This window comes from Abramis brama (genome assembly GCF_963993115.1).
Source record: "Abramis brama genome assembly, chromosome: 2".
NCBI classification, from domain to species: Eukaryota; Metazoa; Chordata; class Actinopteri; order Cypriniformes; family Leuciscidae; genus Abramis; species Abramis brama.
The window spans coordinates 39956305-39970915 of record NC_139964.1 but is presented as its reverse complement, the minus strand read 5'-3'; the positions used below and the strand labels follow the sequence as shown (position 1 = coordinate 39970915).

The 14611-nt window shown below is 37.2% G+C and overlaps 1 protein-coding gene across 2 annotated transcripts; it reads right to left on the bottom strand.

The window, feature by feature from the left end:
• Positions 1–8365: 8365 nt before the first annotated feature.
• Positions 8366–14257, bottom strand: btla (B and T lymphocyte associated). 2 transcript variants are annotated; one of them, XM_084105846.1, is made up of 7 exons: positions 14040–14257; positions 13790–13853; positions 11513–11842; positions 11384–11425; positions 11116–11241; positions 10984–11024; positions 8366–10894 (listed from the first exon to the last, which is right to left on the bottom strand). In XM_084105846.1, the coding sequence occupies exons 1-7, from the start codon at positions 14040–14042 to the stop codon at positions 10589–10591; spliced, it is 912 nt and encodes a 303-aa protein (XP_083961972.1). In that variant the 5' UTR covers positions 14043–14257; the 3' UTR covers positions 8366–10588. The 2 variants fall into 2 exon arrangements, with proteins under 2 accessions (XP_083961972.1, XP_083961971.1); XM_084105845.1 differs by lacking the exon at positions 14040–14257 and having other exon boundaries at positions 10113–10894; positions 13790–14018.
• Positions 14258–14611: the final 354 nt, after the last annotated feature.

Genomic DNA, 14611 nt, shown 5'->3' with positions numbered 1-14611 from the left:
TCCCTAATAGATGCAGGTAATGTGTTCCATAACTTAGGTGTGTTATAGGAAAAGGCCCATGGTTTTTAATTTACAACGAGGCTGACACAGAGAGAGCGAGAGCCAGCAGAGCGGAGAGAGCGATCGGGAATGGATGGAGTAACCAAGTCACAGATATAATCCGGAGCCAACCCGTGTACTGCTTTATAGGTTAAAATCAGAATTTTAAAATCAGTACGTGGCTGAACTGGAAGCAGTTGCTGGAGTACGGGGGTAATGTGATGGCGTGAAGATGTTGTAGTGGATTTTTCCCTAAACCTAACTAAGTCCTATCTCATCTGACCTAAGCCGACCTGGGCCTATAATAGTTATACTCTAGCGCGTCTACACATTGACGACGGCTGGGTACTAATACCTGTTCCCGTAACTAGCTTACTTCCTGCGCAGGAATAATTGACAAACAGACCTTAGCAAATGTCCTTTAAATGCTTTAATCACAGCCGGAGGATCTCTCGAGCAGTTCTCAGAGAATCTCCCCCAAGAAGAAGCAAGGCCGGAGGATCTCTGACAAATTCCATTGAGAATCCCACCAACTAAAAGAATACAACAGTTTTTATAGAATAAGGAGGTATGGAAAAAATGTCATACTGCATCACATAATTTCCCCACAATTTGATTGGTTTTCATAGACAAACCCTTCTGTTACCAGGTAAAGCAAACTTTGTTTTAATGATTACTTCATTGTTAATCACAAGGTTCAAATTTAGTCATCTGTCTAGTTTCAATTCCCAAACTTGTTATTTATACACTCACACAACCAAAGTCAAAGGGGTATGGCAAAAATACAACATCAAAAAACACAGGACAGAACGTTTTAGTACATTGTGTTTCAGAGTGTTATCATGTTAGGCCTGAAAAGAGAAGTAAGGTTAGATGTTAGAGACATGGTTAGTTTAATATACAGTTTACTATTTTATCTATTAAAAATCTACCACAATGTATAAGTCAAAACACGTGCGGCAGAGGTGTAAAGTCCAGGGGTAAGAAAGTCCTGCCATGTTTATTCCACCCATGAGCTCAGTCAGCTGATTTCACTAATTAGTTCTATCTCCTGGCTAAAAAAAAACTGTGCTAATTAGCACATCCAGGTGAATGGAACAAAATACTGAGGAGGACTTACTTTCTGAACCTGGACTTTACACCTCTGTGTGTATATTGCAACCTCTTAATATAATTTGCTGGTAAACCCGCAAAGAGAGAATTACAATAATCAAGCTTTGGCGTGATGAAGGCATGGATAAGCCTCTCTGCATCAGGCCTAGAGAGAAAGGGTCTAATACGAGCAATGTTCCTCAGCTGGAAAAAAGCAACCTTCGTTATGTTATTAAAATGAGAATTAAAAGTCAGCTGAGCATCAAAGATTACACCCAAATTACGCACCTGGTCAAAAGGGGACAATTGGGTATTGTCATGATTGTTTCAAGTTGTTTAAAAACAAACATCTAATAGCCTACTGCAAAAGCAACACTGAACAATTGGATAGATTAATATTATTTCTTGTCCATTACTGAAATTAAATATTTTCTTTTCCCTGTATCTTTTCTCGGGTATCTCTGAAACACTGTCTCTGTGATAGTTGCTCATGAACGGTTATTACGTTCATTGTGTTGGTCATTGCAAAGCTTGTCGACACAGGGGCACTGGCCCCCCATAGAACCGCCCCTGGTCTCTGTAGCTATCTATTGGTTGTTATTGGTTTGCCTTCTTTTGTCATTAACAAAGTTAATAATTTCATTATTAAAAGTTGAAAAATGTCAAACCTCATCTAGTGTGTTTGTAGCGGTTTCAGGTTGTGTGAACCGTGTCCAGGTTAGTTGAACCTTCATACAAATGTTGAAGAGAAAAAGGATGAAGAAAAAGAAAGATGGTGAGTTCAAATTAACTCAGTGACACCTCCTTGTGGATAATGAATGAACACCAGCACAGTCAGTAAACTTGGTGTACTTGCTTACTGTCTGTTCTTTTCAAGACGTGTTGATTCAAACCATTTTCTGCCTTGAAAAAGTTATGAGCACATCAAGTCACTATTTTGAATACTATTATTACAAATTCTTGAGATTCAGCGTTGACTGATTGTTTCAATCACTTATGATTTGACTAAGACTTGAGTTCATGACTTTTAAAGTTTAATGAAGGCCTAAGTTCTTCATCAGATATATCACACAGAGTGCAATGATATACTTTACAACTCACTGAGCAAAAATTACTGATGGACAAAAAAAAAAATACATTAGTACATTTACATTATTTAGACTACAAAAACTTTTTGTATCATAAATCATAATGATCCAAATGGAAGTCATTCTTCTGTCAAGTAGCTCAAACAAATCTATCAAATCTATCAATCTTATCAAGACCTCAATCATAAATGTTGTGACATGTTTCTAAAATTACCTTTCAAGTAGCACATTCTGTCTATGATAGAAAATGCTGGTCAGATTATGTTCATAACTAGATGTGTAACAAGTAGGCAAGTGTAAGATGGTCATTGTTATTTATGGTGTTTGCACTCTGTAGAAGCTCTATTCCTGCTGTTTCTGTTATACAGCTGCATTAAAAAAAAAGGTTTAGGGTAGGGACGGTGTAAGGGACACAAAAATATCTATATAATATTAAACTGTAACTACACAAACTTTATATTGATAATGTACATATGTGTCACAGATTGTATCACACACGAACACAAAGATGAAGGCAATAATGCAGTCTTTAATAAATCCACAGGCAAATTCACACAATGAGAGTAGCATACAATACATCCAAACATAGACAAGACCCGACAGTGATGAACAGAAAGAAAGGAGCTTAAATATACATGCAAACAAAAATTATGACGAATCAAATCAGTGACCATGACATTAAACTAGACAGGGAGAAATGGTGCAAACGAAAACAAAGTCCAAACTGAGTGAAACAGTGACATTACGCCCCCTCCTGGAAAGGCGCAACCTCACGCCGGCAGGAGAATGGAGAAGGAGGCTCAGGTGGAGGACAAGAGTCTGGGAGAGGGATCATATAGAAAGTCCAGGGTGGTGCAGGTGCTGTGATCCAGGGAATGGCCTTGAGCAGAGGCGAGCAGATGGAAGAGATCCAGGCCACAGCCAGGACTGCAATCCATCGCAGTGTCGCTAGAGGGAAGAGCCATGGTGGGACAATGCTAGATGCCAGCATGGGGGCGATCGGAGGCGATGATGGTGATGGAGTTGGAGCCCAACGCACAGGCAAAGAGCCGAGGAAGTGAAGTGACAGCGAAGAACCAGGCGGCTGCGATTGAGCCCACAACCAAGGGCTGAGGTGGAGCAAGTCCACAGCGAAGGCGTGCCGATGTCCGACCCAGGTGGAGCCAATGGTCCGATAGAGCCTGGCGAGGCTGAATGTCCGATGGTCCATGCTGGATTTGAGGGAGGAAGGAGCGCAGACACAGGAGCCAGGGCGACAGGTCCAGATAGAGCGGAGCACTCAGAGGCTGGAGGAACTGAGTGACTGATGGGGGACGGTGATGACTTGGCGGCTTGAGTGGCTGAGGGTGTTCAGGCCGGCGTTCAGGAACGAGCACAGGCAATTGTCCGGGAAGGTTGTCTGATGGGCCAGTTCGAGAAACTCCTCTTTGTGTTCCTCGAGGGAGCGTTCTCCCTGCTCAAGGCACAGGAGGCGAACTGCAGGGAGATCCATGGTGAGAGAAAAAAAAGTCCAAAAAACACACAAAAAGGAAAAAAATTAACTTTCATCGCTAGACGAGTTTTTAGGTCGGGTCTTCTGTCAAGGATTGTATTGCTTAAACACACAAGATAAAGGCAATAAAACAGTATTTCATTATATATATATATATATACACAGTACAACAAAAACATAAAGGATTTGTGAGGATTTTTATTTTCTGTAGCTGTTAATGTACATATGTTTACATTGTTTATGATGCCAGAACATCCATATTGTAAATTTGAGCATATATGCGCATATACAAAAATTAATGTGTAAACCGTGTGTATGAAAATCTATGAGCACTAATGAGATGATAATATGTATGTGTAAAGTATAGCAAAATATCTAGTGCAACCAAAGCCAATTGTGAGGTATGTTTTACATAGACCTGTTTAAGTACAGAACCACAGGAAGTCTAGGGAGTTACCACTTCCTGTATCTTGCAAGAAGCCCTTCTAAACTCACCTTATACCATGACTGATGTTTTTTTTAGTTGCTATTGGAAACAGGAAGTCATTGTTTAAAGGCACCATATCATAAATCACTTCAATATAGTGCATCTACAAATAAGTACATTCACTAGGTGTGACAAACCACTTAAAGCCAATTGTGAATTGTCATTTACCACCCATTATACTTTCATAATGTTACCCATTTGAGTGATGCCAACAACAAGATAAGATGTAGGACAGGACATTTTATTTATCAGGAACTGACTGGATCATGAAAGCTATTATAGCTATTGGTCCCCACGAGGATAACCGCTTATAAATAACACTATATGTGATGTTTTTTGAAAATGTAAAAATGCAAAACGCTTTCTGTGATAGGTAGGTTTAGGGTTAGGGGATTGAATATAACGTGTCTAGGGGGCTTTCAAAACAACAAAAACATGTTTTGTTTGAAACTTTTCCTTCAAAAATATGAAGAAGGCCTATAATATTTCTTCATAAACTTCCAGTTATTTTTTTTTAGAAAATAGCAGTTGGGAACATGACGAAAATGCTAAGTTGACATTAAGTGAACTAATATGATGTCCATCATTAAAACTGAGTTTAATGTTTTATCCATTATATTAAGACATGAAATTATACTGTGTATGAATGACCCAGGCAGTAAGAGTGTTTGGAAAACATTATTTTTGTAATTTCGTTCTGTCACTCATTTCACGTCTAAATCACCATGTTAGCAAATTCTTCAGTCATGAGGGTGAATAATTTAAACAGGAATAATTTATTTTACTCTTGTATTATTATATATCAATAATTATCTTTACATTTAACCAGAATAAATGAATCAGCCATTTGTCTGCTATGAAAACATATGTAAAAAATCTTGCAAATGGAATGTTTAATATATAAAAGTTGCAATATCTTTGAAGAATCAAGTAGAGTCAAGAATCTACAGTAGGCGCTGCAACTCAACAAACGTCTAGAGATGCAGATTCCGTTGTCTTTTGAGACAGAAGGATGCCATAATAATATTTTAGTAAAGATTTTTGCTTAGCCAAACTAATCAGTCATAGACCTAAAAGAGACCTAAATGTAAGGAGACTTGTATTATCTGGATTCTGGAACGTTTTAAAAAGTCAATAATGTTCCGCCCATGATGTAATGTTGTTTTATTTTTTTTGTTATTTCTGTTGTTGCTGTTGTTTCCTTTTCTTCATGCAATGGCTGTTGGTGGTGGTTTGACCAGAGAAGAGACCCGGGCTATAAACGCACCCATAATTCCTCTTGAGACTTTTGTTGTAACAGTGTGTTAGATCAGTGGTTCTCAAACCTGTCCTGGAGGACCCCCAACACTGCACGTTTTCTTTCTCTCACTAATCAAACACACCTGATTCAACTCATCAGCTCATTAACCCATGTGATAATGAGCTGATGAGTTGAATCAGGTGTGTTTGATTAGGGAGAGAAAGAAAACGTGCAGTGTTGGGGGTCCTCCAGGACAGGTTTGAGAACCACTGTGTTAGATGGTGGAAATGCAATGTGACAGATTGTTGTGATTTCTGTGATCTCTTCCTCGTGTTTGACAGAGTGCTGCTAGCCACTTTTGACACAGTGTAATTTTGTACGTAACATCAATTTCCTCTTTGTGCTGTTTGTAACTTCTTAACTGAAGAAGTGCACCTAAACATTTAGCCCACCTGTGTCATTCTAAAATGAGTCATCCCCTTCACTTTCACACCTCCATGTTCTTTGATGTGTTTGGAATAAAGTTTTCTAGAATAATAAAGCAAACATACACTTCAAACTGTGTGACATTGTTAGTCACATGATATGAGTTTTGTTTGCATTGTTTTCTGAAAAACAAACATGAATTGATTTTGAGTGAGTGGTATGCACTGTTTTCATCCACCCACTCATAAAGGAATTGGAAAAAAAAAAACCGCACAGTTACTTCACCTGGTCTTCAGTGACATTCAATGTTTTTTTTAATATATATATATAGGCCTTTTGTTCGGGCAATTTTTATCATGCAAAAGGTAGTTGCACATGTAATTATTTCCTTTAAAATATTGTTATAAATCTTTACTCTTATCTCTTTTACAATCGAATTATCTAGATCTGCAAAAATCAGACTGGTTTGATTTTAGTAGGACTAAAGGCTTAAATCAGAAGTGTGCCAACACTAAATGAAGAACACACTTTTGAATGCTCGCTTCCATTTTTGTGTAAGGCAAATAGTCTATGTGTTGGTGTTGCGTGCAAGAAGTGAGAATTTTGATTCATCTCAGTGAATCGATTCTTTTGAATCTGTTCACACAACAACAACAAAAAAGATTCAGTCAGATTCATTCACTTAACTTTTCTTCAGGTTATATCCTTACGCCAGTAGGGGTAGCTTTCTCAAATTTGTCTGTCAACCTATCACCCTACCCTGATAAAATTCACTGTCAATATAAATATTTAAAAGCCTCCCCCCTACCCCAAAAACATAATCAAAATTACGGTACTGCAGTAGCAATGTGTCATTAGTTTTTGAGTAATGTTGCTGGGCAATGTTGCCGAGTGATGTTGCTTGGACACTTTCCCATTGAGAATGGGCAACAAATTTCTATCTGGATAATTTAGATTGCCTAGATAGGGTCTCACCTGGTTGCTCGTTGACGGCAACATTGCGCAGCAACATTGTTCAAAAAGTTGCCCCGTGTATCATCACCTTTAGACTAGTTTTAAAAGTGGTGTCATGCATGCTGTATTCTCAATTCTCTATAACCTGTTGCAGTGTTATTTGGAAAAGCAGAAGAGAGAGAAGCAAACATACATTTTTGCTAGTGAAAGATCCTCAGGACAATCCAAGCCGTGTGAAATAAAACCTGTTACAGGGAACTGAGAAAAGATTTCTGCTTTCTCATGTACCATCGTTAACAGAACTGGAAAAGGCATAGAACCCCAGAAAGCATCCAGCGAGCATACTGCTCCCAATAAGTGACAAAATAACGCCAACATTTTCCTATTTACATGTTGTGATTTGTATAGTCACAGCGTGTACAAATAACAAGGTCACATGAGACACAGCCATCTTTCTTTTGAAATGGACTTATCTATGGACTTATGTATGGACTTATCTAACTCTGGGGGATACGGTGAATAAGCTGAAGTCCCAAAAAGTTGGCGTGTTCCTTTAAAGTAATTTACTAATGTTAACTAATGAAACCTTATTTTAAAGTGTTATCCAAATAGTGATGGCTAGATGGGTCAGAGCAACAATGCCAAGCTTACATTGAGAAAGGTCACATGTGACCGAAACGTTTGCCACTTTTTTTTCCCAGTAAAAGCATTTGATTTTATCTCACTTTTTGACATCTCTTGTCTTTGGTTCCAGATACCACAGGACACATTCAGAGGTCTTGTGGAGTCCATTCCTCAACACATGATATTAGGCAGGTGGTTTTAATGTTATGGCTGCTCGGTGTATACATATGTTTGTAACGGTTCGTATTGATATAACAAAGCACACAACGAAGGAGAATGAACTGGAGTAATATTTAATAGCAAACTTGAAGAACAACAAAGAATAAACACAACCAAACACTTTCACAAGCGAGGACAGACAGCGACTGGGAGAAAACTGAGGCTTTAAATAAACAGAGACAAACAAGATAATTAATGAACACAGGTGGAGACAAATGAACTAATCAGCAACAGGTCACAGAGGGCAGAACTAAAAACACAATGAAAACACAGGAAAGGCCAGACATGTTACAATGTTACATTTCTATTAAATTATAAAATAACAGATTTATTTATTTATTTATTTTTTGGTTGTCAAACCAGTACAAAGTGTTTGTATATTTTAATATGGTGAACTACACCTGTGGTTACTCTGCTAAATTAACTCATCTCCATACATCCGCTAAACATCACTTTGACAACAGTTAAAAGGCAGTGCAGAAAAGTGAAGAAAACCTCATATGTTTGCAGATACCATTTTGATACTTGCATTTTGGTGTTTGTATCAATGCCATTTTAAAGTGTGAATTAAATGTCTTTTCTTGAGGTTTTATGTTGAATTCATGATGAAAATTAAGCAATTAAAATTAATTAAAAATGGTTCCTTGAATTACTTTTAATGATTATACCAGTCTATTTAATGAAAAGTGATTCACAGGCAACAATACAACAAATTCGCATTTATTCCATAGGTTTTTTTTTTTACTCCCCTAAGAGAGGAGAGTCTTGCTCATACATTCTGAAACTGTATATCTAGTACTTATTCCAAGATAAACACCTCTCTAACTGAATCATATCAAGGTAAATACAATGTTGAGATTAAATAAGGAACTTTTTTTAAGGAAGTCCCCTTTAAAGGAATGAGTCACAGTCTTAGGTGAAACCAGTTTAGACACACCAACACAACGCGTACAGCAGCAAACTGATTTATACACTTGCAAATAAGCTTTGAACTTGATGAGTTTAATTTACTATTGGATTAATTTACTCATTCATACAAACACACACACACACACACACACACACACTCAGTATGTACAGTATAAATAGATAGGAGTATGTTACTCATTGACCTTTAATTCATTAACAGTAGGAAGTCATACTTTTCCTCATTGTGGGTGGACAGTATAATTAGAAGGCAGAATGTAACTCTTTGACCTTTAGTGAATAAAAAAGTAGGCTGTATGTACTATTCTTCATTGTGGGAGGTAAAGAATCCCACCATCATATCTGGTAAGTTGCAGTCTCCCCCCTGCTCATACAGGAAATGTGTTTGCATGCTTTTGCTCTTGTGGGCTTCTCAGTTTTGTACTCTGCGTACAAACTCGACAAATCACTTTGATGCAGAAACTTTTTTCTTTTTTTTTATAATCCTTCTAATTCTATGAATTAGTCGAGCTTATAATAAACAGAACATTATTGTCCGTTAGTGTGTGTGCTAATATAGTTATTGTTAAAGTTAACTTTATAGTTATTATTCTTGGTGTGAACGGGCCTTAAAGCCGTAGGCACCTGTTTCCGTGAATCAAATGATAACTAGGCTAAGCACATACACATATGTAACAAATTCCCCTTAAATCATTTTAACATGCTCATTACTTATTAATTAATGGTGTTCGTTTTTCAAGAGTCCTGTCTTTTTCTCCGTGCGATGGTGACCTTGATGAATTAATTACACAAAGGTTATTCATGTCTCGCTAATAGAGGCCCGCGGACTGCTAATACATTACCAACCAAACTAAAACACATATTTTTCCATGAGTCACTATCTCGTTAATATACCTGATGATTTTGGAATTATTTAGCCTACTTAAAATGCAATTTATCATTGTGCAGAAACAGAAGCACAAGCTTTTGTATCAGGTTGTTATAACGCTAAATATAACCTGATGTGAGATCCACCAATCATAGAGGGTTCCTGAATCTCAATTTGACTGGTTAAAATGAGAATATCTTGTGTTTTTCTGTGGGTGCTCAGTCATTTCCATGGGTGCGCGAAAAACAGACAGATGGCCATTGATGGCGTGCAAATTTTAGGGCTCTATTTTAACGATCTAAGTGCATGGTCTCAAGCGCACGGCGCAAGTGCACTTAGGGTGTTTACACTTTACTAACGCACTCTTTAAATTACAAAAAAATTAATAATAATACTGCACCATTGAATTTAGACCAGGTTTCAGTTGGTCAATGGCGCAGTCTATTTCAGTTGCCTCAAAATAGCAAAGAACCAACAATGCGCCTGAACACACTTCGTTTTCAGCCCAGCATGCTCATGGGCGCACAAATGGGCGCAAATGCATTTGCTATTTAAACAACGTGGTGCAGGACGTGAAAACGATAACTGCGTCTGGCTGAAACTAGCAAAAAACACTTGCGTTGCGACTGTCGGTCTAAACATTAACAGCTGCATTCAAATTAAATATTTATTGTCTTGGTGTGAACAGGCATTTAGTCATTTGGCAAAACCTCTTCTTACATTTAATGACATAGCACAGGATCGTTCAGTGTATAAACCATTGTCTTTTACTGTGTGGTTAATTTCCTGCCACAAGGTGCAACATCCCATAGAACCCGATTTCACCAAGTGCAGATTTAGATTTGATGCTAGGTGCTAGATTTAAGGGTATATATTTAGGATTACATTTTCGGACAGGAATGTTGTTCCAGGATCAACAAAATTTGTTGACCCAGGAGCGCGTCTATCTCTGCATGCCAGACCTTTGAGATAACAGCAGCCAGTTGCCATCCTACATGTCAAGCTCAGACTCTTGCTCCTCATAGAGTTTTTTAAATAATTTCTTAATACATAATAGCAAATGAGTGATACTTTTTCATGGGTCATTTCTCAGTATTCTTTTTTAAAGTGTCTCAGTAAAGGATTCATTGAATCACCGGAACCGGATTGCAGCATATTCTGAAGGTTCTGGTTCTTGTCGTGATGTTCTTTTTGGCACTCTGGGCATAGCCTGGTGATTCAAAGAAGCATACACAAGAGCATTCTCTTCTTCTCCTCTTTCTGTACCAACGGTGTTGTGTCTACCATCTGAAACTCTTCCAGCTGGAGATGGTCTTCTGACAGGTGGAGTTTCACAGACACGATATAAAGCAGAGGTCGGCTGGTCTGAGGGGGGACGGGTGTTGTGATGGGGATGAGGAGGAGGAGGAGGCAGGTCACTTCTTTGTGTTTCCATGTACTGTATAAGTGAAAACAGAGCATTTTAAAACTTTATTTTCAGTGGATACAATAAACAATTCTACGGACCAAAATGAAAACAAAAGATACCTGATTTTTATATGCCATATCTTTTCTTCTTGAATTTGTCCCTATGGAAAATTTCACAGAATCATCCAATGGACATAAAAACTAATGGAACAGGTTATTGTAACATAAAGTGCAGGTCTTATTGCCACTCACCTTGGCATCTGATGAAAAGTAATGTTACAGCCATAACTATGAACACCAGCCCCGCTATTCCAGTGCAGATGTACACATACGGCCAGAGCCACTGCAGATCATCATTCAGATTTGTATTCACGTCACCTAATATTTGTAGGCATTAGAATATTTAATACCTGCTGTACTTATCAGACATGCACTTTGACTTTAGAAAACATGTCAACTAATCGGCAAACAAAAAGTTGAGTGTAATATCATGTGTGGTAATGGTATTATTAACCCTTACTTGTTTTGCTTTGATTGTGTGAAATCACATCCTCCTTATTTACTGAAAAGATTTAAAATACACTTTTATTATATGTACAGTTATACAAGTAAATATTTACATTGTACCAGTGAAATAAAAGATACTTACCTGTTACAGTGACATTAATGTTATGGCTAACAGAGCTGTCACCTTCCTTACATCTGTATAAACCTGCGTCCTCCATTGAGATGTTCAGGAAAATCAGGAAAGCCATCCCTTCATTCTCTGACATATTCTTCCACTCAGTTTTTATGTAATCTGAGTGATTTAAATCATTACAGCCATTTTCATAGATTTTGCACCATGAGACTCGTGGGCTCCTGTGACATCCTTGTTGAGATATAGCACAGTTTATCTTCAACTCTGTCATAACACGAGCTCTAAACACTGTGTTTCGTGACACCCTGATACTTTGGACACATTGCATCTCCTCAGACCCTAAAAAAAAAGGGGGGGGGGGGGGGGGGGGGGGGTATGGTATAATATATGAATAATTAATTCTAAGGTGAATGTAATGGTAACCCACTAGTAATGACTCAAGTATTACCAAATCCTTCAGAAGGAATCACTAATTATTTGGAACAGTATTCTAAAGTGAAAAGCATGATAACTCTCTAATATTGAATGAAGTCATTTCAAGCATTTGAGGTTTTTGTAAGGTTTTGGATAGTAATTAGCCTACTGACAGATTTAATAACATTTGAGTCATTACTAGTGAGTTATCATGATCTTCACTTTAGAATACTATTCCAAATAATTAGTAATTCCATTAGAAGGATGTAGTAATTACTATCCAAAAGCTTACAAAACCTGAACATTTTACACTGACTTCAGTCATTACTATGGAGTTGTCATACTTTTCTCTTTAGAAAACTGTTTCAAATAACTTTCTCTTTTTCAAATAAACCTCTTTTTTGAAGGACTTGAGTATTACACTTGAGTCACTACTAGTGAATTACCATGATCTTCACTCTAGAATTAATTATACATTATGCATTACTCACAATAATTATGAACCTGTACATAGTAGTTATTATTCTTCCAAGAGGTATGAAAAAATAGTAGTTACTGATTAGCTAATAGTGTACTACCACATTCAGCTGAGTGCTATTACTTAATAACTCTCATAATAATACTCATTTGTTCCTGTGTTGTTATGTCCTGTAATGTTTACTGGTGTAAACTACAAGGACAAATTTGCAGGACAAATTTTCAACCTTGTGTGCTTCTATAAATTTAAAAGCATAATAATTCTCAATAATTTGTTTATTAATTTATTTTCATATGAATTAGAATTAGATCCACTTTTCTGTAACCAGGCGACCCAGATCCCTAATCTTAACGCAGAGCATAAACTCGGAGCATAAACTTTGATTCATTACAAATGAGTTTTTACGTGCATATGATACACAGTTTTCGCGTGCATATGATACGCACAATACGCACATACCCCACACCACTAATCCTACCCAAGGGGTTTACAGTGCGTATCATATGCACGTAAAAACTAATTTTCGCGTATAAATTGCACAATAAATACAATGCGTGCTATAGAGACGCATTTCATGCGATCAGGTTGACCTGTTGATATTGGTATAAAGACTAAGTCAAAGGATTTTGATGATATTGGAAAAACAAATGATATTGCCTAAGATAGGTAAGATAATATAAAAATCTAAAATAACTCAAATTTTAAAATTCAAGTCCTCTAAGCATGGATATTATAGATGTATAATATACTATATATTATACTAAATTATATATTTTAATATTGCTACATAATATTGCATTATAATTATGATATTACATTGCTGATTCTTTACTATAACAAATAAGACGGTGACCAATACGAGCAATCACCAGATTACAGTATGTTATTTCTCAGAAATCCCATGACCCGACAAAGGCGATTGAACATGCTCAATCGGCAAAAAGAAGCTCTGACCAACTACAACAGAAGCTGACTAGGTAACACACTGATCCGACAAAGCCCAACAAACAAGTCTGTTGCTGTTGGTCAGCGCCAGTCGGTGCAGTGTGAATTGGCCTTAAAACAGAATTCAATTCACTATCAAATTATTATTATGTTTTATCACATTCTATTAAACGACACAATGATTGTTTGTCTCATTTAAGCTGAACCAAGACATACCAAGCATGACATTAAATCTGTTTCGTATTACTGAAGAAAAAAAAAGCTGGTAGGTCAGATAATTGTCAGGTGAAAGGTTAAATAGCAGCTGTTCTTTACTCACAAAACCATACACATACCACAACTGTTGTCTTACACATACCACAATGTTCCCTAGAAATCACATTTAACAATATGTTACATACTGACATCAGTCATTAATAGGACATCATAGAGCAGATCTTAATACTTACGGTTTGTGTTGCCGCTGACACTAAGCGATAGCAGTAGGAGAGAAACGGCAAGGTTAGAGATGATCTGGAAGACAAAGTAGGTCATGATTGAAGGTTTTTATCCGACAACGTGTGTTTAAAAACCAATGTCCAAAATGAGAGCTGTGCTCATTGTTTGTCATGAGTGCGTGTGTGACTGTGTGTATTGGAAAGACCAAGAGTGAAGTGGAAGTGTGCTTTAAGATGTAAGTTCCTCTATGACGTCTCTAACCATCTCTGTTTCTCCTCTCTTGTACTTCTTAACTTGTATCTTCTCCTCTTTGGATCATAAGTGCTTTCCACCTGTGTTGTTTCTTAGCATTTCTTTCTGTTTGTGATTCGGCTTTGTGTCTGCCTCTGTATCTCTTGTTTGTTCTTGGTTTTCCTTCTTTCGTCATTGAGAGTTTCAAACCTCATCTAGTGTGTTTGTAGTGGTTTCAGGTTGTGTGAACCTTGTCCAGGTTGGTTCATGCACCTTCATGCAAATGTTGAAGAGAAAAAGTGAACAGAAAGACATTGAGTTCAAATGAACTCAATGACACCTCCTTGTGGATTATGACTGAACATCAGCACAAACTAGATCTACTTGCTTACTATATATTCTTTCCATGGAGGTCTAAATACATGCAAACAGTAAAGCTATTTGTTAGCAATCCCATTTATTTCAATATCAGTTGCTTGACTGAAGAAGGACTCAGAAGTATGCAATTCGAAATCTGGGGCCATATGTATAAAGCCACTCAGAGTAAAAATTTTGTCTTAAGTGTGTCTAAATTCTAAGAATGTTCTTATCATTTTCTCATT